Source organism: Cebus imitator, unplaced genomic scaffold (genome assembly GCF_001604975.1).
Source record: "Cebus imitator isolate Cc_AM_T3 unplaced genomic scaffold, Cebus_imitator-1.0 Scaffold104, whole genome shotgun sequence".
In the NCBI taxonomy this organism is placed as follows: Eukaryota; Metazoa; Chordata; class Mammalia; order Primates; family Cebidae; genus Cebus; species Cebus imitator.
This window is the reverse complement of record NW_016107419.1, coordinates 3,900,401-3,927,686: the sequence shown is the minus strand read 5'-3', so window position 1 is coordinate 3,927,686 and position 27,286 is coordinate 3,900,401. Positions and strand designations below refer to the sequence as shown.

Here is a 27,286-nt window from a genome sequence, read left to right as displayed (position 1 = left end):
ATATATATATATATATAAAGAAGTAAGTGAACAACCAGATAGAATGTATTTTGGTACATTTCCTTGGAATATATTTATAACTTAATATAATGGTAATAATGAATTATTTGTAGGTGCTTACTTATATGTGCCTAGTTCTGTGTTAAAAACTTTAAAATTATCAACACAGGAACGTTATGACATTGATAGTTGATACTTGAATGATCATATTACATGTATTAGTTTACCAAGTTCTTTGTCTACTGATTTTGTTTTTAGCATTAAAATATGTATAGTATTTTACTTGGCCATTCCCCTGGAATTTTTAGGTTATTTCTCCGTGTTCAGTATTATAACATCTTGATGTATTATTCCTATATTTATCTCTGATAATTTCTTTAGAATAAATTACCTTGGCAATGTTGCATTGTTTAGAGCCATATTCTTAATAAGTATTTCATTCTTCTTAAATAAAACAATTGTTTTAAAAGAAGTTGCAGGGGCTTACAGGGCAGAGAAAGTGACTCATTCAGTACTTCGGAAAGGAGCTCCTCAGTTAACCTTCGTTGGAGTGTATTTAATTCTTATAAAAAATTTCATAAGATAGATGTTACTATTATGGCTATATTTCAAGTGAAAAAACTGAGCAAAAGCAGTGACACCACTGCTCAAAATACAAAGCTAGTATGTAGCAGGGGCATAATTCACACCCAGGGTGTCTGAACATACATCCTTTGACCACTAGCCCTACTTCTTTTCTAGTTTACAGGCAATATCTAGTTCTAGGTTCATTCTGTTTGTTCGAATATCCACCATGCGAAAAGGCTAGTACATTTGTAAACCTCACTGATGTGATGCCTGTTACTGCATATGTTGGTATAGAAATGGGGAAAGACTATATAAACTGCCTAGGATAAATTAAGTTCTTAGACTGCTAATGGTATTAAATAGCAAGAGCTATCCATTATCAGAGCTTTAAGTTACCATTAGCAACAACCTTTAACATGCTCTAATTAGTTGCAAATCATAGGTAGATGGATATATCTTAAAGGAACCTGTGGCCCACAAAAGAACTATCATGTGTGCCAAAGGAATAATTAAATATTTGTCATAATTCAACAAAGATGAAAAGTAAAGTGTAATTATGTTTCTTTCCCAGGAGACAGAGTAGAAAGAATTATCAAATAACCTTGTGACCAGTACCCTTGATAGGAAACATTACATCTAAGTAGAGCTAACCATTATGCTTGATACTGCTAATCCAGAAATCCAGTAAAATAACTTGATCCTGTTATCAGAATACAAATCTGCAGTATCACTGAAGCCAATCAGACATTTTCCTGTTGTACAGAAATTGGATATTGGGAAATAACCTTCATGTTTTTAAACTTTTTTCTTGCAGTAGTGGAACAAATGATGTCCCTCTCTCTGCTTTTGTGAAAATTTGACTTACTATGCAGCTATATAGCCTATTAAGACAAAACCTATTCAGGCCAGAAATAAATGTTTATAAATTATGAACTTTTAATTACCACTAATAATAGACTCTGGAGGACTAGATATCAAAGGCTCAGGAAACAGTTTTTGGGAAATCACAATATATGTACTTGATAGGTAATACAAAAGTAGAGGACAGAATATCAGACGTGCTTCAAAGAACTTGATTGTTAGTTGGGGAGATGAGTTATATGACATTGGATAAAATGATAACTTATTTCCTTGAATTGTTACATAGGTGGAAAATCAGGGCCTCTAAGTTCAGAGGAAGGAGAATCACTGTGTACTTGACCAGTTAGGACTCTACTTTCAGAGGAGACAGAATTTAGGCCAGTCACTGAAGAATGGAAAGAAAGAGACATAGCATTTTAGCAACAGGGAATCATGCAGGATAATTCAAAAGTCATTTATATTTGACTAGGATTTTACTTGACTGTAGAAAGGTCTAAGCACTAAAAATTTCCTCCCATTCAGATGAAGTGATATGGAGATCAACTCAGATGGGAGATAGAACCTCACTTTTCCAAATGACTCAGTACCTCCTTATGGCTCTCTCTTGCCTTGGAGGCACAGGCATTATACTGTTAACGCGAACTAAAGCTCTGAATGGCAAAAAAAAAAAAAAAAAAAAAAAGTTATCTAGCTGCTGATGTATGAACAGAACTCATGCTTGAATGTAGAGAAAAATTAGTTAAATTACATCATAATATCAGTTAAGGTGTCATAAAAGTAGTTGCTGGCTCAGGTTCTATCCCATTATCTTATTGAGAACAAATAATTCCATCATTAGAAGTTATAATGTAGTTGAGACCAAATAATTTTAATTTTAAGCTTGTAGGACCTGAGAAACCAGCAAAACTATTAATAGTATCTGTCACAGGGTGGTCACAACTGATATTAGATCAATTTTTAGTCTCAGGATACTTTAAACCACACCAGAAACACCGAGAATTCAGATCTGAGGAAATAAAACTCCAAGTACCTCCATGATTCTGACAAAGATGAAAGGTCAACAGTCAAGTAGTTTGAGACAGAGTCCTATCTGCCATTGTGAGTAGTCATCCCTTACCTTCTTTGGGCTTCATTTCCTCATCTGCAAAATGGGAAATGATTCCTGCCTACATAATGAGGTTCTAACAAAAACTGCATGAGGTAAAGGTTATGAAAGGCATCTATAAAGGCAGGTGTGGGGTGAGCCAAGAATTTGCATCAGGTGGAGGACAGCAGAACACTAAGTACTTGCCCTGGCTGGTAACCAAAGATTGATGGTATCATTTTAGAAACAATGTGAAGGTTTCCTTGGTGTTCTTTGCACATATTGCTAGTTGTATTTTTTCCTGGCATGAAAAAGCAAAAGAAAGTGTTGCTATAAGGTAAGATCTTAATAACATGCATACACGAGTCCGAATTATAGATTCCTTTACCATGTGCTTTTTCTGTTAGTGTAGTTGTTGACTTGATACAATATAATACCTCTACATTGGGGTGGTTGAGTAGCATTGTGCTGCTTCATTCTCACAACAATCCTCTGATAAGTGATTTGCTTTAGTCTCTGCATTAGAGAGAATGAAGAAAGGTTTCAAGACCTTGAAATCAAGGATTTAGACTGGAAATCATTTGTCATTTGTCTCCATTCTTTACACTATATATTGTTGTATACCAAAAGGGTACTTAATTTTTATGGCTTGATATTTAGAAACCTATAGAAATATTGTACTCATTAATTATTCCTGCTAAGATGATTTAATAAGCTAAGTACTGGCATTCTGGAGATATGCTTGCTAATACTTTATCATTGAATTAACAGGACTCTAGTGTTTAAATAACATAAACCTATCCCTAACTTAGGCAAGTAAGATACTTTATTGGCTTACACAACTGGGAAGTCCAAAAAGTAAACCTCTGATTCAGCTGGATCTTAAAGTTCAAGTGTTAATGTTTCAGTCTCTCAGCTCTGCTTTACTTTATCATGACTTCTTAAAGCAATGATATCCTAGCAGCTCCAAGCTTATGTGCTACTCTTTATTGTCCATGATTCAGAATGGGAGAGGAATCATTTCTCTATAGCTGTAGAGTCTCTGGAAGGGGCACTGATTGGCTATGGTTAACTCTCTTGATACCCAGGGAACAATCAATCATGCAGCTGAGCCTGGCCCTGATTGGCCATATGGATGATGATGACAACCTCCAGGAGAAGAAGGAAGTTCCTGCAGGGAAAAGATGCTAGTCTAAAACAAACACAAAAGCACTAACAGATGTCCTTTATAAAAGTAGATGTTTTATGTGCAAAATAAGGTATGATTTGAAAAATGAGAGAAAATTTGAAGAAAACCTAGCAAATTGTGTTTCCAGTAAAATGGAGATTATAAAATTAATTAAACGTTGAAAGCAAAAAAGATGAATAGCTCACACTTTTACAGTATTTGCCCTGTAGCCAGGCACTACTCTAATCACCACATATGTGAATTTGTTTAATCACCCCAGCCTTTGAGTATTTACACAAAGCTTGTTTTATTATTGTTTCCATTTCAAAGATTAGGTAATGCAGGCATAGAGGGTTAAGTAGCTTGTCTGGGTAGGGCCAGGGTACAAATCCTGTCTGCTGGCTCCAAGGCAGATGCTCTTAACCAGGATATTGACAGCCTCTTGATTATCTTCCTAATGGATTTAGCCATCCTGTCACATTAAATTTTTTAAATGCTTTCACAGGCATAGAGCTAGAATAGCAACAGAAATTTTGCTAATTCCTAAAAGTACTGGGAAACAGGATCATGTTATGATAAAGAACTGAGTTGCGAGCTGTATCATTTAGTATCTTGGTGATCTCATCCACATTACTTGTTCTCTTAGGTCTCAGTTTTCTTTTCTGATATGGTGATGCTAATTCCTACCTTACTGGGTAATTGTAAGTATTAAATGAGATTGTGCTGGAAACTGCTTAGCACAGTGATTGGCATGTCTATTTTAGTTTAAACACTGATCGTTTTCTATTTCCCAGTCACTTTACATAGTCTTTCTGTCTATCTGTATGTATGTATTTAGTTTTTTATCAATGTAAGCATTCATGTATATAAAACAATTGTGTAAGAAGTTACATAACTGAATGCGTTTATGTATAACTATACTTACCATAGTTAAGTAATATAAATTATTATAAAATACATTATAAACAATATGTAACAAAATACATACATCATATATAACTATATAAAAATGCATGCATACAAATGAAACATTCCAGCATGAATTGAATGTTTACAAACAGTAGCAGAAAAGGAGAGTCTAGCTCATCATAGAGAAAGAGTATGGGAATACTTCAGTCTATCCTAAGGCAGTGTTGTATGTTCTACCATATTTCATTTCATCATTATGGCTGTCTCAGTGGTCATTTGTCATCATCCAGTATATCCCTCACTACCCATCAGCAATTAGACATGGCCTCGCTCTCATCTACAACCTTATCTCATACCGGGTTAGGCTTAGTGGTCAACACATTCATTCTGTTACCCTTCTCAGTTCCTTGAAAGAACTCGTGCACCAAATATTCACTTGATACGGCAAATTTTCTTTATCTATGGAAAGGGCAGCTCAGTATCACTTAAACATATTTTTAGATGACCAGGTGCAACTAAGGAAAATTACACCTTATCATTTACCAGTGTGCCCCGCCTTCCATTGTGTTTTTAAAAATAAAAACAAGAAATCGATCAAGGTATCCCTCATGTTTGTAGTGTCTGGTATGTCATAAGGGTGAATCCCGGACAATGCTAAAAACCCCAGAAAATTGCAAGCAAGACTCAGTCTGTGACTGAAGAAGTAGGTTGCAGGGGTGTAGAGCTTAGAAATGGGATATGGAAAAATTAGCTATTAGTCAAAACAAGAATATTTTTAAGGCAGGAGGATTTCTAATAATTTTGCCAAAGAGCCCATTTGATAATGGCTTATTTTAAACAACCTGTCATGATCTAGCTATAGAGTTATAGCAGGCATTTTTTAACTTTAGCATGCCAGCAGTTAATGAGAGGAGCTAGTTAAAAATGGAGGTTCCTAGGCTCCACCCCGTTAAACTGCCGTTCTGCACTGAGAGTATAAGAAGTCCCTGGTTCATGGACTACCCATTCAAAAATGCTGCTCTGAAGCCCAAATCCCCTGAAATAACTGACAGTCAATAGAACTCTAAAACAATTTTGAATTAAGTTTCTGATATTCAGAGGTAGATAAATTATAAAATTTATAAAATGGTTTATAAATTGCTGTCATTTCTAAAATCTTTTTGTATCTATATCATCTTTTTAATCAGATATACAATATCAGGACATGTAATTTTTTCAAAATGTCAAATATATTCTAGTATAGATTGCCAAGAAAATAAAGAGAATACAAAAAGAAGCACAAGTGTCTTTTGTCAGGAATAAAGACGAAAACACTATAAACTCCAGGGAAGTACAAAAAGTTGTATAATGAAGTCGTGCATAATAAAGATGCAACTAACTTATGTGTCATGATTTTAAGCAAATAAAGGAATGTAAGGGCTGGGCACAGTGGCTCATGCCTGAAATCCCAGCACTTTGGGAGGCCGAGATGGGCAGATAACCTGAGGTCAGGAGTTCAAGACTACCCTGGCCAACATGGTGAAACCCCATCTCTACTGAAAATAACAAAAATTAGTTAGCTGTGGTGGCACATACCTGTAATCCCAGCTACTCAGGAGGCTGAGGCAGGAGAATTGCTTGAACCCAGGAGGCGGAGGCTGCAAGTACCTCTGCACTCCAACCTGGGTGACAGAGCCAGACTCCATCTCAAAAACATAAATAAATGAAATAAAGGAATGTGGGAAAAGAGAATCGCTCTGAAACTTAAATTATTTTTGGGGTATAGGTTTAAAGTAGAGGCTATGGGAGATATGGGTTGTAACCTAGAATTTCTCAGCTAATAATTGTATATAAATTATTCCACATATTGCTTATTAATTTTAAATTTTATATGATCTATAAACCACGTATGTCTGACTTAACTATAATTATGAAAAGAATATAAATAATGAAACTTCTACAACACCAGCAATAAGGAGAACAAAGAAGTGAAGAGAACTGTAAGAGCATTAACATCCACAGAGTTCATAATGGGATTCTGCCTAAGGGAATCAGTGCTATTACATGTGTTTATGTGTATCATTTAACATACAATTTAACCATAAAAGCTTAAAGTTTTTAATAAATGCCACATATATTATCTATATATATTATGTCTATGTATCTAGATATGTATTCTCCATACTGTGTGCCAGGCACTATTCTAAGTTACGAAAGTGGCCAGTATAATAATTTAATATATCTAAATTAATTGGGAGATGGAGGAAAACAACATGATAGGGAAAACTGGAGCGAAAGGATTCATCTGTGATGGAAAGAAATCACACTTTTTCAAAGTGATTCTTCTCAAACTACCTGTGATAAAGGACCAGTTTTATCTTATTTTAATTTCTAAACATATGAACTAGTACTTTATAAAATGTAATTAAAATGTGATAGCGATGTTAAATAGCTATAAATATTTCCAAAGACTTAGTCTCGCTTTATGTACTTATCTCATCATAAACAGTTCAGACCAGCACTGATTCATAGATCATTTTGTGCAGCATTAGTTTTGAGTCAATGAAACAAGTATAGAAAATACTGCATTTATTATTTACAGGTATGGAGACAATCAGAAGAAAATTTTTAAATAGTTAAAATAAGTAGTTTCCAGAAAGAAGATCTAATAATGAGATATAAGAAGGTTTTTTTCTTCCCTTTTGTATTTGTCTTACTGATGTAGATCTTTTATCAGGTGCATGCAATAACTTTTGTAAAAAAAATAATAAAAATAAAAGGGCATGGAGTGAATGATAAATGGAGTAAACAGAGTACAGCCTTTTATATAACTATAATTTTTCCATGTATGGTGTAAAATTGTCTGAAATTTGAAATAATATATAATATTTGTACGTAAACAGTCACTCATGACCTGTAGGATTACAGTTCTTTTTCCATAATCACTGCAACGTGACTGAGCAGTTTAAAAAAGATGCAATCTTAAGTCTCTAAACTATCATGTCCACCCAAAGAGGAACTGTCAAGTGTGAAGGTCAAATGAATTCTCTCTTCCTACATTCCTTTATTTGCTCATAATTATAACACATATCTTAAATGATTCTTCTCTACATATGACTTGATTATATAGCTGTTGTTTTCCACAGAGTTTAAGAGGAAAAGAAATGACACAGGTAACCAAGTGGTATGAATTGTATAGTTGGTGAAGTGAGATATAATTTGCTTCAGTGCAAGTCATTTCACTGGGAGAATGATGACAGACCTGTAGCGATGAATTGGAAAGCGTTTGTTAGAGTCATAGTACATTTCCATTATCAAATTGAATTGATGTGTTCAATATACAGTAAATACAGATATACAGTAAATTTGAGAAAGGTTAGTAATGGGCCATGAAGATTACCAGAGAAGTTGCCGCTTTTTTCCTTCTGAGTTTTGATATTCCTTTGTATGCCATTAGAGAGGCAAGCAGGCAGTAATCAACACAGAGGCAGCCTCGGAAATTGTCTCACAATGAGCCCCCGACCCCTGCAGACAAAAGATCATTTTCTGTGTTCACAGGTGAGGTCTGAAGAAGCACCTATTCCCGAGTCACCTGCTGTGCTGTTTCTGCTCAGCATCAGAGTCACATGGTTAGTTGGTATTCTCAGGAATTGAGACCAGACAAGAAGCCCTGACATTTGGTGAAATACACACACACTTTAGAATTAATGCAAAGGCATAGGAAATGCGTTTAGTGCATCACAATGTGATAATTTTGCCTTTAGTGCAAAATTTTGCCGTTAGTGCAAAATTATCAGATTATGATGGTACAACCAGTGATGTAAGTTTCTTCCACTTGTGTGCTCTGGCAACCTCCATGGTAGTATTTATGCGTCTTTTCCCTGATAAGCACAGCTATAATTTATTCTTCCAATTGGCCTCAATCCTCAACTATACAATACAGAATACAGGGTTTTTCAAGGCACAGAATGGCTATAATAATATACCACTAAATTTATCAAGGCATCTAAATTTTATTAGAATATTTTTGTCATTCAACAAATTTGGTAAATTCAAATAAAATTTGTCACAAATGTGTTTTTTCTCCAGAAATTGGAGATTGAAAAATACAGCCAGTACAAACACAAAGCAAAGCTAAATAAAAGCCTAGCACCATTACCACATGGTATGTTTTCAAAATCCAACAGTGTTCCAGAACGCTAAACACTTAAGTTGGAAGTGGCGCTTTGCCATGAAAAGGAACCAGCTGTAGGTCCCTCTTTCACAACATATTGTTCAAAACAAAAAAATAATCCTATTGAAAATAAGCCTCGGGTAGATGAGACCCAGAAATCCAATGGTACAAGAAACAAAAGAAAGACAATTGTCATTTTAATAATTAAACTGTGTTTGTAACAGTTTATGAGCCTTGCAGATCCAGCAAGTCTGCTGAATATTAATGAATAGATTGATTTGTCAACATATTAACACACTGTCAGACATAACGGCATGGAGGAAAGGCGAGGAGACTAGCCAGTGAACTGCTTAAAAATGCTGACTGGGTGCCAGCAAATTTAATCAGAATTGATAAGGTAAAGTGAATTATGGAGGTCAGAACTTCCACTGGGGTTTAACACTCTAAACAATCTCAACTTAAGATTCTAGAATTAATTATGTTTAATTTCAATAAAAAATATTAATTTTATACAATAAAAAGGAACTTTCCAATTATGAGCCAAAGGCATACAATGATTCAAAAAATGTCTAGCATAGCACTAGAGTGATTTTTTTTTTTGTATATACAAATCAAAATCCAAATAAGATGATATCTGAAAAGCATGTCCCATTAGGAAAAGAATTACTTAGTTTGGTAGCAAGTAAAATACAGTTAATGAGATTTTCCCTCACAAATGATATTTATAGAGAGAAACAGCTCAGAGTTTTTAGCAAGAACATTGGCATTGTACATGCTCAAAATTGGCTGTTTATTTGCCATTCAACATAGAAATATTTCCTGCATATTCCAGGTATAAAGTTTCACTTCTGAATGTACATCATAATTTAGTTGAAATATATAACAACCGAGTATTTGTGGAGGTGACTGATTAGAAGATCAACAAAGGTTAAATATTCTATAAGCTCGCTTTCTTCCATAACAACAAAGAATAGTATTTAAAAATATAGGATGTTAAAAATCTTACCTAAGCCCTATAGTGCTCCCCAGTGCCAATCCACTGAGTAATTATCTAGAATATTATTAAATTGCTCTAGTGATGGAAATACACAGCTTCATGAGGAGCCCAGTTTCTTTTTAATCTGACCCCAAAACAATAAACAAAAATGTTCACTTATTTATACATACCAATAGAACAAACCTAATATTTTTCCACATAAAGACTCATCTCAGAGGCTTGAAAGCAGTCATCGTGTCTCCCCCAGCCTTCTCTTCTTCCACACAAGTCAGTTTTTTGTTCAGCCTCCCGTTCACTGTGGCACAAGCACTCTCTGCTTTATCTATGTTCTCTTATATTCAAACCTCACGGCTGATCTGACTTAAGGGTCAATGAGTCTAATTAAGAGTAAAGTGAAGCTACTACTTCCCTCATTACAAAGTACACATATCTTTTAGCACAACATAAAATAACATTTGATTTGGGATAATAAATAGGCTCATACTGAGTTTACTGTGGATTTAAAACCCAGAATTCATTCTTAGGCATATTCTTGATAAGCCAGATTTTCCAGTTCTGTACTTAGTCCTTTTGAGGGGGTTGAGAGAGCAGGACCTAAATAGAGGACTTAGTTTCAGTTGTCTCCTTTAAGTTATCTTACCAGCATGGACCATTGCTTCAGTCTGTAGTTATTTGGGAAATTATTTGTGTAATCCAACTTATTTGTTCTTCCTGTTGCAACTTCTGAGCAGAAATTATATTTAAAACCTTCTATCTCTTCATTCCAGATACTGAACACAATGGAGCTGAGGACAGATACCTCTATAATTAGATACTTTTCTTTATATTTATTTCCATCTATTCAGGGATCCTTTGGGCAATATTAAGCCAGTTTTTAACCGCTTTCAAAATGTTTTCATACCTCTAGCTCTTTGCTACTCAAAATGTGTTCTAAAGTTCAGCTATATTGGATTTCCTAGCTGCCATTAAAATATAGACTATCAGGCCCTACCTCAGAACTACGAAATCAGAATCTTCAGTTTAATGTCTCTTAAATATTTTTCGTGTGCATGTAAAAGCCGGAGAAACACTACCTAGCACAGCCATTGGAGTCAAACTGCAGCTGCACACACCTGAGGCACTTCTACAAATATTGATACAAATATTGATATTCTCTCCTAAAGATTTTCACTTGACCTTTGGTTTGAGTATCAATATTTAAAAATAAAACTTTCCAAAGGATTTGTGTGTAGTCCATTAAATTAACTGTACACTAAAATGAAAAACGTCCAATATTAACATGATCAGAATAAAATAAATATATTTCGATTTCTACTTTAGATTTTGAATCAATTGGGCTTCAGTTTGGAGGCTGCTGTATGCTTGTGTTTAAGCATTTTGTAATTTCCAAGATCATATCTCCAGTTTTCAGAAGGAAATGAAATTGGATAAAAAGCAAAGAAGTAACCATTGATAGAATAACTTCTACAGAGGAAAGAACTGAAAAAGGAAAGATGCCCAGTCGTGTCTCTAAAGGTCTTGCACTTCACTGGATTCCAGTAATTGACTCAGGAGCGAATGAGATGATGATTTCCAGTGGCCTTGTTTGCTGCCGGCAGCCTCTGGTTTCAGCCCCTGAGAGGAGCGTCCCAGTTAGTGTTGCTGAGCAACAGCATGCTGGGTTGAGAGCTGGAATGTGAAGGGTTGCAAAACGATTTTTAAAATAAACACACAACTTCCCATCAGCATGAAGCAAACCAAAGGGAGAGAAGTACTAAGCACTACACTGTGACAGGCAGTGAGGCAGAACTGAAAGAGAAAACATTTGCCTGAAGGCAAGGAGCTTGAAGGCTGATTTTGATGGTTCTATCACCAGAATATTGTTCTCATCTGGTTTCTATTTTGAAAATATACCTGAATAATTTGGGATGGAGAGAAGGTGGGGAAAAAAATACTGTATCTGGACAAAAGAGATCAGCTTTGAGTTTCCATAGGTAATTTCCATCCTATAAAATACACATTGTAAAATAAACATGATCTACATGGCAGTTACTCTCAGCATCATTCTGTTTTTCTAAAAAAAGTCACTGATCTTACGATCCATTATATTTTGTAGAGTTGTGATGCCCTATCATTCAGAAATACTCTTAGCCAAAATATACAAACCATATGCACATAATATGGGTATTAAAACTTAAGAGCTAAGAAAATGGCTATATAATTCTAATTAATATATTTGGTCTACCAAATGCTATTTAGCAAGCATTTTTCTAATGTATTATGGTTTAAATATATTTTACTTTAAAGATTTATGAAACTTATATACAAAAAAATGAATACCCAATCTGTGTGACCTTAAAAGAGCTAAAATCTAATGATGAGAATGTGGGGAGATAGGCATGTATTGAAATAATAAAAGAAAATAAGATGGGAAATGGAACATGATTGAAAGGTGTGACCTGGGGAACCTATTAAGAATTTAAATATGTTCAGTTAGAATCTTTCTGTAGGGTTTTCTGCAAGCTTTGGATACCCTTCAGTTTAGCCACAACAATGACACCTGCAAATCTACCTTCTACATCCAAAGAACCTGTTGTGTTCACATACTTGGCATTTGCTTTAAAATAGAGAATGACTGCAATAATGTTTGTGTAACTTCAAATATAATTCTAATTTTGTTTTTAGAAGAAAATGAAATCTATATCATATTCTGATGAATTTTTCTTTTCATATTAAAACATAAAGCCCTCAGCATCTGCATATACCATTTAATTTTGTCTGTGTTCAGGTGTTCTTGTGCACTAGCAAATAGGCTGCACAGAACTTCAGCTATCCTTATATCTGCCGAAAGTCCCATTCTGCTAAAAGAGAATGGTTGATAAAATTTTCTCTTTGCTTTCCTGACATTTTTTGTCTCTAAACTATAGGGCAAGGAGAAAAAATGCTGTACAGGAAGTTAGAAGGAGAGAAACTATGTTAGCCAAGAATTTATTGTAGCAAAAAAAGAAACATTAGACTTCAAACACTAGATATCTTTTTTTTTTTTAACTTGTAGGGAACATTATTACGAATTCATGGCTAGAGACATTTTATAAAACACAAAACTCTTTGCTCATGAGGAGACAATTTAAAAATGTAAATTTGCACCATATAATTGTTTAAAATTTTTCCATAAGAAGAGAAAAAAAAAAAGACTTCCCACATTGCCCGGATGTGTCTATTTAAGAAACTTTAGATTTAAGACAAGGTATTAAAAATCTGGAAGGAGAGGATTGTGCTTAAGCATGAATAAAGAGAATAAAATTCTCAGAATAATGTCAGAAAGACTCATCCTCCAGAATAAATGACCAGGTATAATCAGAAAACAATCATACCACAAAGTTGGTGTCACATTTACTGCAAAAAGAAGGAGGAACTAGCCAAGGCCTATTTTACTCCTGTGTCCTTCAGGAAAAAAGTGGTGGGGGTGGGGATATTCAAACTGAGAATATAAGTGGGGAAGAGGGTACAGGGAACCCAAGAGAATAAAGGATTCTCATTTCCCCTACTGCTTTGGCTGTTGTTCCATCTCTGCTCTTTAAATGGCACCTGCGTATTGCCTGAAACCACTGAAAGACCTCACTATGTTGCAATATATCTTACCCCAAGAAACCTAGGTATTTGGATATAGTCCTTTTGCTGTTTTTACAGAAGGAGGTCCATGGCACCAAGAATTTCTGAGGCATTCTTCCCCCAGTATCTCTTTTGCATAGGCTCCAGATTCCTAAAGGACCCAACTCCTTATGAAGCTGCAAGTAAACTGGAGTTTCGGCGCTCTTCTACCCTTCCCAACTTGGGCATGAGCACCCTAATCTGCAGCCAGATTATGACATTTTATTCTATTCCACTCCTTACTTTCCTCTCTCCCACAACCAGACCATGTTCCCTTTCTCCTTTACTTTGTTTTTGAGAGGAATTGATAGAATGGCCCAATTTCGTATTGGTCTCCCCTACTCTCCTGTCGTTCCAAATGCATGTCCTACCACATTCACTCTAGACCTGAATTCTGAATTTTTATTTTAGTTTCACAAGTGGGTTTGAGACCCCAATTGGGCTTCTTTCCCTGATTGTTGGCTCTTTTCTGGGACTGCTGTGACTTCTCCAGCTTTACTACACTGACTGCTCCTTTACAACTGGCTTCCTCTTTCTCTTGTCTTAGTGTCTTTATACTTGATAAATTACACATGGCAGTCTCTGCTGGGATGTGGCACCTACCAGAAATGGAAGTATCACAAAAGTGCACTCAGTAGCAGCTATAAGATGGGTAAATGTTCAGAGCTGGACATACTGCATATTGAAGAAACTAATAGATGTGCTCTTAGAGCCATTGTAATTTTTAATAAACCATGGATAAAATGAGAGAGATACCAAGGCATTTAAGATAAGCTAGAGTTGTCTGAATTTCTAAAAGGGGGAAAGAATGGATTATGAAATTTTTCAACAAGAAGCTTAGTATCTACCCTTGACAAAATTCTAGAATGAATGAATGATTAAATAGATGATTTGCAAATATTTAGAAAACAAAATTTGGCTCTTAGAAGAAAATGACTGAAAGTATTTGTCACTGTTAATTTACTTAGAATGTATTATTGCAGAATAACTCCACTTTTTTAAAAAGTAGGATTTTTCAGATTGGTAGAGTGAGTCTTACCAAGAACCGATGTGTCTCAATGGCAATAAAGCATTTGAAAAAAAATCGCCTGAAATAGCCTTTGGAGAAGATGATAAATATGAGCTAGATAGGAATACTTCTAGGAGGAAGCATTGCCTCTTTTTAAGACTTGCTCAAACAATAATTGATAGGTCTGGCAGTGTTCTATGATAGAGTCAGAAAGCCCTATGTTTAAGCCTTATCCTGAAAAAAAGTTTTAATAATTGAATTAATACATAACAGATGGGCTAGGAGAATTAAACCCTCTGACATGAGAGTGTCATATCACATTCGGAGCTATGGTCACGAAGATGTGCATACACACATATACACATCTTTGCATTCAAGCACATAAAAGTGTGACAGAAACATAACTAAGAATTTAATTATCATGACTGTCACAATTAAAAATTTAGTTAATTTTTGAGATTATTGTCCATTTATAATGATGAGTTAATGGTATAATATGGTGGCAGTCTGCCATAGTGTTTAAGGGCACAGGCTTTGAAGTCCAGTCCCCCTGGGTTTCAAATTCAGCTGTATTGCCTAGGAGCTGTCTGACTTGGACCAAGTTACATGGCCTTTTGAAGCTTCCAGTTTTCCTTTTATATAAAATGGAGATTAAAATAATAACTACTTTCAAGGTGTTGTTACAAGGACTAAAGAATATGAATGTCATTTTTTTTTTTTGAGACGGAATCTCGCTCTGTTACCGAGACTGCAGTGCAGTGGCACGTTCCCAGCTCAGTGCTGCAACCTCTGCCTCCCAGGTTCAAGTGATTCTTTTGCCTCAGCCTCCTGAGTAGCTGGGATTACAGGTGCGCGCCCCCACACCTGGCTATTTTGGTATTTTTAGTAGAGATGGGGTTTAACCATATTGGCCAGGCTGGTCTCAAACTCCTGACCTCATGATCCATCCACCCCGGCCTCCTAAAGGGCTGGGTTTACAGGCATGAGTCACCATTCCTGGCCCAGGAATGTAATTTTTTTAAAAAAAAGAATGAAAACCTCTCAATCCCATGCTATATGAATAATATATTTGTGTATAAATCAAATTGGCAGCTAATGAGGAAAATGTTGGTCAGTGATGATCACTGAATTTAGCAGGGACATTGAGTAAAGCTAGTGAACATTAAAATCAAGGTGTACAGGAAGACTAAGGAGGCTGAAAGAGCTGAAGGAACTATAGAGATGAGATTAAGGGGAATGAATCACTGTATCCAAAGATGTAAAGAATTGTTATAAAGTTCACCATTGCATCTAAAACATAAACAGGACTAACGACAGTAAGTTATAAAAAGAAAACACTTTTTTTTTTTGCTTCTAGTAGGATATTAATTAAAGGTCCAAGATTCGAAATGGTGTGTTGTGTCATGATATAATCTGTGGTCTGGGGAAGGGCGTGCACATGCCTTTGCAATTAGATTGTGAACTTTTCAGGGCCAGGGCTTGATCATTAACTTTTTATTCCGTAAGTAATTGCCAACAGTAATTACTTAGGGAAGATTTGGTGAATGAACAGATAAATGAATGATTTATACATACATAACACATGTAAGAAAATTTTATTATATGAATATTGTAGCAATGTAGACATGGCCAGTGAAGGGAATATTGGAAGGAAAAAAAAAACCTCTAGACTGTCAAAAATGTTTAGTAAAATGCATTTTGGATGGTATCGTTAATGCTGGATTATATACAACTTGATTAATAAAAAGGAAGTTTTAAGAGTTCCAGAAAAGTAACAAGTTGAACAAAATTCTCAACTATGGATGATGGACCTATTTACTCACTAACACCATGGTCCCAACATTTAGATACAGGCACTAACATTTAATAGTTAATTATTTCTGTTGTATGCTTCCAAACCCACAAAATATATGTACACACACACACACACACACACACACACACACACACACACACCACACTTATTTATACAGACGGACATGTGTATCTCCTCTAATTCTCTCCTTATAGCCTTAAACATTTTCTCTTGGAGATACTTGTCATTGCCTCATTGTGCTTATTCAGGTCACTTGGGTTGGATGCTGTGGCATAGTCAGACTAATGATTGCGTGCTTCATTCAGCAGAACAATTTTTTCATTTGCACTTATTCCATTCCCTTCAGACACTTCTAGTTTCCCCTCTGATAGTACTTCCCTCCCCATTATGCAATATGGTTCACTGCTGGGGCCCATTTGGGCACAAACCAGATATTTTGTTGAGTTACTGTACTCCTACCTTTCTAATTATAGAATTCAAAACAGAATGAGTGAATTAATGGCATGAATTTATTTCCTGCAGTGTCTGGGGCAGTGAAATGCTGCAGCATGCTTGCAATAGCACATAAGCTCTCCCTTCACTCCTTGTCCTCCATTTTTGCTCTGTGGCTTCACAGCAGCAAGAATGGAAGGTGCATTTTTCTCACCAGTGAGTAAATCATGTGAATGGCTATTTTAAAGCACATGACCTATGTGCAGTTCACAGAGAGATCTATACTTTCAAAAGCTCTCTGAGAACATATGCTTGGAATATGAAAATAGTAGTACTAAGTACAGTATTTTCTCAGGCATCCTAGGTAAGGCAAGAGTGTATAGGCATAGGCAACATTTAAATGTGTGTTGTTACATTTCGTTTCTCCAAATAATTGTTTGATGTTTGATTCTACAGCCCTTCAGTGCAGGCAAATACTTGGAATATTAGCATCATAGAGATAAAATTCTCAATTACCAAAAGACTGTAGAAGTCACTTTTCTTTTCCTGATACTAGGAAGGATTCTGATTCAAGGAAGCAGTTTGTTCCTCTGGTCTTGTGTGACAGCCTGTATCTTCAGGTCCATGCAGGTTGATGCACACCAAAAAGTGGATTCAAAGCTGCCTGATTCAAGGCTTAGTGATTGGGAAAGATGAGGAGTTAATTTTCATTTTCATTTATTGATTAAGATAAATGAAATCCCTATTTGATTAAGATTTTTCGTAGAAAGAGCCAACTTTCAGATATAATGCCCAGGATAGGTTAAGGCAAAAATCAGCCCTTTGATATATAAATGCTTCCATTAGGTTGGCAGATTTCACTAAGCTCTTTTTAGGAAGAAAATGCTAAAATTTAAAATAAAACACGGAAATTATTACAAGAATGAAAAGTGTGAAGGAATGACTTTAATAAATAACATTGATGATGTATACTGAAAATGTAATGTCCAGAAAAGGAGAGTGAAAACTCCATCACATAGTACTGTGGGTAACTAGGATGATGTTCACACTAGATAATGATAAGTATTACTTTTTCTTTGTAAATTACACTCATAGGCATCCCAGTCACAGGCAGAGTACTAGGCCAGAGGGACTATGGTTCTAACCCTCAGAGAACAGTTCTTGTTAGATAGATTTCTTTCTATCTAACTTTCTAGAAAGTCTACGATGGCTGATGTAATTCCAACACATTCGTTATTTTTAAAAGCAAAAGCAAAGTAAAAGCAATTAAAGTGTTTTCTTCTTGGGCTTATGGTTTTCAGGCTCCAGGTTTATCATGAGATATGAACCATGTTATTATGCTGTATTTTTTCCATACAAATAAGATGTTCAGATGTCTGTCATTTAATTCAATACTGTGTGAACCATTGTGTGTATTCAAACATTCAGCATATTTTATAACAAAATTAGTAAAAACTTTATATTGAATATTAGTTTTATCCTGCCCATATTGTCAGACATATTTAAATGATGTATATATAAACAAAATTTCTAAACTAAAAAATATATTAAAGCATAGACAAATTGAAATGCATATCATACAATATTCTAATACTTCTTCCACAATTACTTCCAACTTTATTTATTTTTTTTTAGTATCCAAAATAAAATGAAGGCCAAGGTTTCAGGATTCTTAAGAGAATTTTTTTTTATGTTCTAGTTCCTTGTCACTATGCTGCATTTAACTGTGTGAAATAGCAGATGTGAAATAAACTATAAATGAATTATGCATATGTTCCAGATTTGTCATCTATTTTTTTAACTTTTTTCAGCCATCGATCTTATCAACAATTTGCTGCAAGTAAAAATGAGAAAGCGCTACAGTGTGGATAAGACCTTGAGCCACCCTTGGCTACAGGTAAACAATAATCATTGAGTTTTGTTAGCTGAATGAACTTCTAAATATTTATAGGATTTTGATATTTAGAAATCTTTTGCAATAATTTTTAAAGTGTGATTATTCTAATATCAATTTGTTTGCTCAAATGCATGCAACTTCATAAGATTTAATAACAATTTAGTGTTTCTAAACATTTTTTTCTACCAGGATTACTTGATAGAGGAGATAAACACACACATACACACACACACACACACACACACACACACACACACACACACAATCCCTAAACCCAAAAGCAAAACCAAAAATAAATAAATAAACCAAGGATCATAACGGACCTCAGAGGACCAGATTTCAAAAGCATCTGTATATGTAATCCTGATAAATGTACAAATAGATGCCCATCTGGTCATGCACTATACTCATTTAGAAGCTATATTTTTAAATGCTAGGTTATTACGTATGGAACAAATGCATGGCAAATACAAAGGATATACATCTGCTTCTATTCTCTTAAATATTTATTATTTTCATATTGAATTTCAAGTTTAGAAAAATAATACTCTGAAATACTGAAGGATTATTTGTAGGCGTTGAATTTCAAAGGAATACCAGCATTCATGATTGCTTGACTGCAAACGTTAATTGCCTACTCTTTGATCCATGGTGTCATATACACAGTATGTATTTGCAAAGATTAGGTAAATAGGTTGGTTTTGGTGCCGATGATGGCACTTGAGGATGCATGATGAAAGATTCAGTGCTGTTACAGTAGAAGGAAAAGGGTAACTCATAGATTGTGGAAACTGACAACATATGAAACAGCATGTTGATTGTAATGATCTCTCTGGTAATATTTTGGAATTTCTTCTTCAGGACTATCAGACCTGGTTAGATTTGCGAGAGCTGGAATGCAAAATCGGGGAGCGCTACATCACCCATGAAAGCGATGACTTGAGGTGGGAGCAGTATGCAGGCGAGCAGGGGCTGCAGTACCCTGCACACCTGATCAATCCAAGTGCTAGCCACAGTGACAGTCCTGAGACTGAAGAAACAGAAATGAAAGCCCTTGGTGAGCGTGTCAGCATCCTCTGAGTTCCATCTCCTATAATCTGTCAAAACACTGTGGAACTAATAAATACATACGGTCAGGTTTAACATTTGCCTTGCAGAACTGCCATTATTTTCTGTCAGATGAGAACAAAGCTGTTAAACTGTTAGCACTGTTGATGTATCTGAGTTGCCAAGACAAATCAACAGAAGCATTTGTATTTTGTGTGACCAACTGTGTTGTATTAACAAAAGTTCCCTGAAACACTAAACTTGTTATTGTGAATGGTTCATGTTATATTTAATGCATTAAACCTGTCTCCACTGTGCCTTTGCAAATCAGTGTTTTTCTTACTGGAGCCTCATTTTGGTAAGAGACAGAATGTATCCATGGAATAGTTCTGTTTGATGTGTCCCATTGGTGTTGTCATTGTAAACAAACTCTTGAAGAGTCGATAATTTCCAGTGTTCTATGAACAACTCCAGAACTCATGTGAAAGAATAAATGAATGAGGGGGGTAGGGAATAAAATCCTGAGACACAAATGCATGAACAAGTGTTAATGTATAGTTTCAAATCCTTTGCCTTCCTGGTGTGCCTCAGTATATTTAAACTCAAGACAATGCACCTAGGCGTGCAAGACCTAGTGCTCTTAAGCCTAAATGCCTTAGAAATGTAAACTGCCATATATAACAGATAAATTTCCTTCTTTATTATAATACTCTGTTGTACTATGGAAAATGAGCTGCTCAGCAACCTTTCACCTTTGTGTATTTTTCAATAATAAAAAATATTCTTGTCAAAATATGTATCCATCTGAGTGAATTATTTTCATTCATAGTTCACAGTCAGGTTTTCAGTCCAGCAAGAGTGGAGATGTCTGCTCAAAAAGCAGGAAGAAATGCTCATAGTCTAGAATATAGCCTTCTCTACTCTGAAGCAGTACAAGTATGTTTCAAAGTGGAGTGAAGCCTTTCTGTCTTGCATATGGTTTAATTTCCAATAGAAAGGAAGAATTTCAAAGTGAAAAGTGACCAAAGTCAAACAGAGTACTTGGAGGCATAAGTAGGAATATTGCAAATACCATCTTAATGAATGCAGCTTTCTGATTTAGTAAGGAAAAGCTAGGGATTTATTAGAATACCAGATCTAGTTTCTTTTCATATCCTCTAAAGATGGTTCTGAGGTGAAGCAAAAAATCACTTGAAGACTGGAAAGTAATCCCGAAACAGAAAGGCTTATCAAATGAAGTTATACAGCCTGGAGAAGAGAAATTGGACCTAACAGATTTTAGGTACATAATGTGAGTAATGTGGGCTGTTTTTCTTAGTAGCAGGATAGCAATATTATGCTGCATAACAGAAAAAAAATGTAATTAATGTTTGGAAGAATGTTACAAGACTTGTGAAACAGTTGAATATATTAGATAAGTATGTTAAGATTGTACTCTTTCCACATGGAGGAATAAGGGGACAATAGATAATCTTTCTAATGATTAGTCTCTGTTTTGTATTATTACTGAACTTAAAAGGTAAAAAAAAATGTAAGCGTTCCTTAGTCTGCTTTTCTCTAGGAGGAGAGTATGTGTGCGCGTGCGCATGTTTGCAGGCATCCGCAAGTGAATTTGCATACACAAACGTACATGTGCCATCAAGTTGAAAATAGAATGTTAATCAGTAAGACAATGACTCTCTTGCCAACCTAGGAATATAACTGGCACCTTTCCTATGATATCTTTTCTAAGCAATTTCAGGAAAATGAAAAAGGAGTGGAAGCATGTAAAGTTCTTCCCTCTTAGTATGCGCACAATATAAATTAGAGGCTTATAGTTCAAATTATGATAATTTATATAGCTGATATGCCTATGTTTAATCAGCTACAATATAAAATGTAGTCAATAACTTTTCTTGCTTGATAATGGGATCCTAAAAAGATTATAGGAACATAAACCATGGTAATACTATCCATATTGTATAAAATATCCTAGAGTCCTTGATGATTAGGAAGAGTAACCAAATATTACTCTACATTATAAAACCACACAGAAGTCAATTATTCATGCAGCAAAAAATTATTTCACATCTGTTCTACACAGCTTTTTGCTGGATTTTAAGATTTTGTAATGTGAATAAGACATGGTCCCTGCATAAAGTAAATGTATTAGATAGAAATGAATAAACATAATAAATTGTTGGTGCTTTTAGAAAATAAGATGTAAAGATATGAGGCATCATGGAGAACAGTTAATAATGGAAGAAGAAGGCAACATAATGATGTTTGAGCAGAGCTAGAAAAAATCATGTTATACACCTGGCTGAAAGTAGGAGAAAACAGCATGAACAAAGATGAAGGTCCAAAGAGAGCTGTTACACTGACAAAAGTAGTTCTTTACGAAGAAGAATAAAGGTAAGGAAGAAATGAAGACGTCCATCCAGTAGATATGGGTGATGCTCTTGGTCTGGAGGCCCTTGTATGTTATTCTGGGGACTTGGGATTTATTCTGTGTAAATCCCAGGAAACCAGCATTTTTTAAAATTGCATTTTAGGCTTTGGGGTACACGTGAAGAACATGCAAGATTGTTGCATAGGTACACACGTGGCAGTGTGATTTGCTGCAACATTTTTTAAGCTGAAAGGACTATTAATCAGAAGCAGTTAGAGATTTAGAAAGAGTGAGTTCACATTTTAACCTTTGTGTATGAAGTTTCTGTAGGGCACCCAAGTTTGAAATGTTCTGAAAGTAGTTAGAAATGAGTTTGGGGTTTAGGAAATAAATCTGGAATTGAAGATAATGGATTCGAAAGTCAACAGCCCAAAATATGTTGATGGGAATGATTCATCCTGGGGGAAAATAAATATAATGAAAGGAAAGTGGTCATAGGACACAAACCTGAGAATTATTGATATGGAAGGGTCAGTCAGAATAAGGAAAGTTGAAAAGAAATTTTCAGAGGTAGAATCAAATGGAGTAGTAGTACAGATATCAACATAAGAAGTAATTTCAAGGATTAAATAGGTAATAGTAGAAAATATTATAGCAAGGTAATAATTTTAGCCTTTTGGGGGCACCCTTACCAACTATTTCAGCAGTTCGTAGTGAACAGGACTTTCCTGCTACATTCAGAGTAGCTATGTCAAAAGAATCTCTGTGTGGCAATGGTACTGACAATGATACTGTCATCAAGCAAAGGAATGAGAAAGCCACTGCCCATGTCAAGGAAAAAAGTGGGCCACTAAAAGTCATGCTACTTTCTGCCACCTACAATATTAGCGATGCTGCAAAGACTCCAATTTTAGTAAATCAGCACCCACTTTTGTGTTAAATACCCACAATAAATTTGCTCAGCCTCACATCAGTGGTATGTTATAATAAATAATATGGGCAGGCGAGCAGTTTATATTTAATGCAAGATGCAGATTAACATTTTTGATGCAGAAAAGGTATCATTATGACAAAAGTAAAAGAAGTGACAGAAACTCCTTTGAGGCAGGATGTGTCCTCTATCATTGTCATATATTTCTTTAAAAAGCAATATTGTCAGCTCACCCAAAATGCCGTGAAAATTGCTAGCCTCTCTGTATCCAGAACCATTAGAGCAAACTACCACGGTCCTTGCTTTTGGCCTGAGCAAGCACACAGCCCTGAGAGAAATGTTTTCATCAGTGATGCTTTTTATATGTCCATTGTCCTTAAGGGAGAAATAATCTTTGAGTTAAGTGAATACCCACTCTGATGGAGACAATTTTGAGAAATATATGGTCAGCCACTTTATTGAATGTATATAATAAGTATAGTGATTAAAATAAGAAAACCATCTGTCCCCTCCTCTCTTCATTCATTTTCCAATCAATATTCAGTCTGACGACCTTCATAAAGTAATTACATTTTGCATACCCTTTGTTTAGACCTATTTTAAGTAATCAAATACTAGTTCATCTGAAGATACATTAAGGCCCATGGAGAAGGGTCTGCTACCTTTAATTGCCAAAAGACAGGACACTCTTTCATTTCTGATCTTTCCACATTGCCTGAAGCACTGTTCTCTCTGCCCTACTCCCTCTACTGTGTTAATGCCTATTAATCCTTTTGCCATTTGTTTGCCCGAGGTCTCCTGTCCTTTTTGTTCCCATGCTCCTCTTTAATTGCCTCTTTTGTGCTAGATACATATTTTTAGTAAAACATTTTAATTTCTTTGTTGAGTTTTTATTATTTATTTTAGTTATTTTCTTGATGATTCCTCTAGGGATTATAATATGCATATTTACTTATCACTATCTACTTCAAATTAACATTAACTTAATTCCAGTGAAATATACAAACTTTGCTCCAATATCACTCCATTCCCTCCACCCTTCTTTGTGATATTATTGTCATATATATTACAGTTTTATGTGTTGAAATAATTTTGCAATATTGTTTTATGCAATTATTCTTTAAATCAGTTAAGAAAAAACAAAATATTTTTTCCTTTACATTTACTTACCTTTTCCATTGTTCTTTATTTTTTTCATGCAAATCAAGGTATAATCTATTGAGTGTCATTTCTATTCTGCCTGAATATCTTTCTTTAGTGTTTCCTTGAGTCAGGTCTGCTAGCAACAAATTCCCTCAGTCTTTTTATATCTGGCAATGTTTTTATTTCACCTCTGTTTTTGAAGTGAAGTTTTGCTGGGTATAAAATTATTGGTTGACAGATTTTTTTTTTTCCCCTTCAGTATTTTAAATATATCATCCCACAACCTTTTAGCCTCTGTTATCTCTCATGAAAGATCACCATTAATCTTACGGTGGTTTCCTTACATGTGATAAATTGCTTTCCTCACTGCTTTCAATATTTTCCCTTTGTCTTGCAACAGTTTATGATGTGTCTAGGTGTTGGGTTTTTCTTGTTTGTTTTGTTTTCTTTTCTTTATTTCGATTAGCCTTCTTGAGTTTGTTGCAATTCTTGGATGTGTAGATAAAGTTTTCCATCCAATTTGAGAAAAATTAGGCCATTATTTCTTCAAAGACTTTTCTCTCCCTTTTCATCTTTTCTGTCTGGGATTCCCATTAAATATAACTTGGTGTGCTTTGGTGAGTGCCAAAGGTTTCTGAGGCTCCATTCATTTTTCTTCATTCTTTTTCTTTCTGTTCTTCAGATTGGATAATCTATATTGATCTGTCTTCAGCTTCATTGGTTCTTCTTTCTTCTAGAACAAATCTGCTGTTAAGTACCTCTGGTGATTTTTTTCTTTCTTTGTTTCTATTTTATTATGAAATATACTTCTCTTTTATAAAAAATATTTTCCGTTGACTAAGTCGCTGTTATACTTCCCTTCATTTTTTAAATGTGGTTCTCCTGTGTTTTTAAAGCGTATTTATAATAACTGCTCTGAAGTCTTTGTCTATTAAGTCCAACATTTAGGCCTTCTCCCTCTCTTTCCACCTCATCAGAGACAATTTCCATTGAAATCCCCAAAGTATGATGTATCCATCACACTTTGCTGTTTCTTTGTCATGTCTTGTTGAAAAATTGATATTTTAACTAATATATCATAGCAACTCTTAATTGTGATCCATTCCCCCAGTAGCTATTGCTGTTTCTATTTGTTTGTTTAGTAACTTTCCAAAATTAATTATCTAGAATCTATCTTCCCCATAGTATGCAGCTGCTGATTGCTCTGTTTTTTGTTGTTGTTTTGTTTTGTTTTTTGTTTGTTTGTTTTTATGTTTGTGTTGTTTGTATTTTTAAGTGTAGCTTCCTAGGAGCCACCTCTATAACAGAATAGCTTAGTGGCCAAAAATAATAGTTCAGACATTATTTTTAAGTACCTTGAGCCAATAAAGCTTCTACCCTTTTCTGATGTATCTAAGCATGGGTTAAGTTCAAACAGTTAAGTTTCCCCCAGCTCCTTTTTACTTGCTGTGTGTGCAAGACCTTACATTCAGCCAGGGAAAAGTAGATGCCTAAGGCCTGCTTCAGTCTCTTCTGAGTGTGTATGGAGCCTTGTAAATGCATGTAGCCTTTTAGACACCAGGGATATGTAGAGACTTTCTCCATATCTTTCTATTACATTTCTGATTATTAGTCTTTTCATTGCCCCAATCAGTATTCTAAACTAAGGAGAGCTGCAACATTGGCCTTTCAAGAATCCGTATTCCAACCTAAGGAGGCCTGAAACATTGTCCTTCCATGATTGTTTACAACAACATTGCTATTGTCAGTCCCCTCCATTAGTGAAGTTTCTTGTTTTTCCCAGCCTGCTTCACCCTAATAGAACTACCTTTTCAGAAGACAGAGAGTAGAGGAGGGTGGGAGCAAGCTAAAAGACCATAGACTCCCATTATTCTTACTTAGTAGTTTTTCTCGAATAAATGCTTAGCAATTTGAGGTCTGCTCTTTGCCAATTTCTGAAGTTCTAAAATTGATTTTGACAATTTTTCCAGTTATATCATTGCCCTTTGGGAAAGGATTTGCTGAGGGTTTCATGTTGCTATTCTAGAAGTCTCAAGAGATTGTAATATTAAATTAACTTTAAGAATAGTTGTAGGACATTAGACAAAGTTTGTATAATCTATTATAAATAAAAATACAAAATGAGTTAGAAAATATTCAGAGAATTCCAAGTTTTCTCTTGTTTTCACATTTCTCATGATGAGCTATTAAACTATCAGGTTATTAAATGTTAATTCTCTTGAGAGTAAAACATCTAATTTAAAAATTACATTTAATCCATTTCTCCCTCTTTTGGGCTCTGAGTGTCTGAACATTATGACTTCCTGTACCCAAGTGGGTAAAAGTATTCTCTCTCTCTTTAACAAAATATGAATGGGTATAGATGTGGCCCACATAAACCTTTAAGCCCTAAGAGCTAATCTCACCCTAACACCAGCATGCCACTTGAGTAGGACTTGCCAAATTGCTTTTCCATATACAAAAATGTAGCACTGGGGATAACAATTCTAGATAATTTCCTCAGCATTGTGAGCTCCTTTGTTCCTTTGTCCTTCTGGTTTCAGTTGTTTCTTTTTTAGCTCACTTTAAACTTTTCTTGCACGTTCATTGAAAGAACTATTTTTTGTTTTGTTTATTTGTTTAATTTGAATAAAACTTCTAATTAACTATTTTCCATATGCTTTCTTACCTCCATTGAAACAGACCTCACCACCACAGTCTCCAGTTGTTCTTGCTGTGTTTGGTTTCTACCAGCAAATTTTGTTTGATTTTTATAAGCTCAGTCTCCCATCTTCAACAAAACACATAGATACACAAACAGACACACACACATACATACACACACACACACACATGTCAACTGGGATCTTCTTTATCCTTCTAGTAGAAATTTTCTATATTTTCTTTCTCTACCAAATTTCTCACATTTTTTTCTCTTTGCTTTCTGTGTGTATATCCCATAGAATGAAATTCTATTTTTTTAACTTTAAGTTTGGGGATACATATGAGGGTTTGTTCGGTAGGTAATTTTGTGTCACATTCATGTCATAAATTTGTTCTACAGATTTAAAATCCTAATTTTTATCACCAATAATCTCTTCTCAAGAATATCAATGGCCTTAAACTTAATATTAATCAATTATCTCAATATAGTATAGTGGTTAAAAACCCAAATGTGTAGACAGACAAAAGTTGGCTTGAATTTTGGGCGATAATGAAAACAGTGTATGTATACTCATGTCTTTTTTGGGGTGTTTAAGATATTAAATGGAATAATGCATCTAAAACAGTA

At 35.0% G+C, this 27,286-nt stretch overlaps 1 protein-coding gene across 1 annotated transcript in view; it reads left to right on the top strand.

The window, feature by feature from the left end:
- PRKD1 (protein kinase D1) overlaps positions 1 to 20,365 on the top strand; it is a 346,791-nt gene extending 326,426 nt beyond the window's left edge. Inside the window, exons 18-19 of the mRNA XM_037741730.1 lie at positions 18,438 to 18,523; positions 19,385 to 20,365. Of these exons, the coding sequence (XP_037597658.1) occupies positions 18,438 to 18,523; positions 19,385 to 19,603 (305 nt within the window). The 3' untranslated portion in view covers positions 19,604 to 20,365. The remainder of the gene's footprint in view (positions 1 to 18,437; positions 18,524 to 19,384) is intronic.
- The last annotated feature ends 6,921 nt before the right edge of the window (positions 20,366 to 27,286 follow it).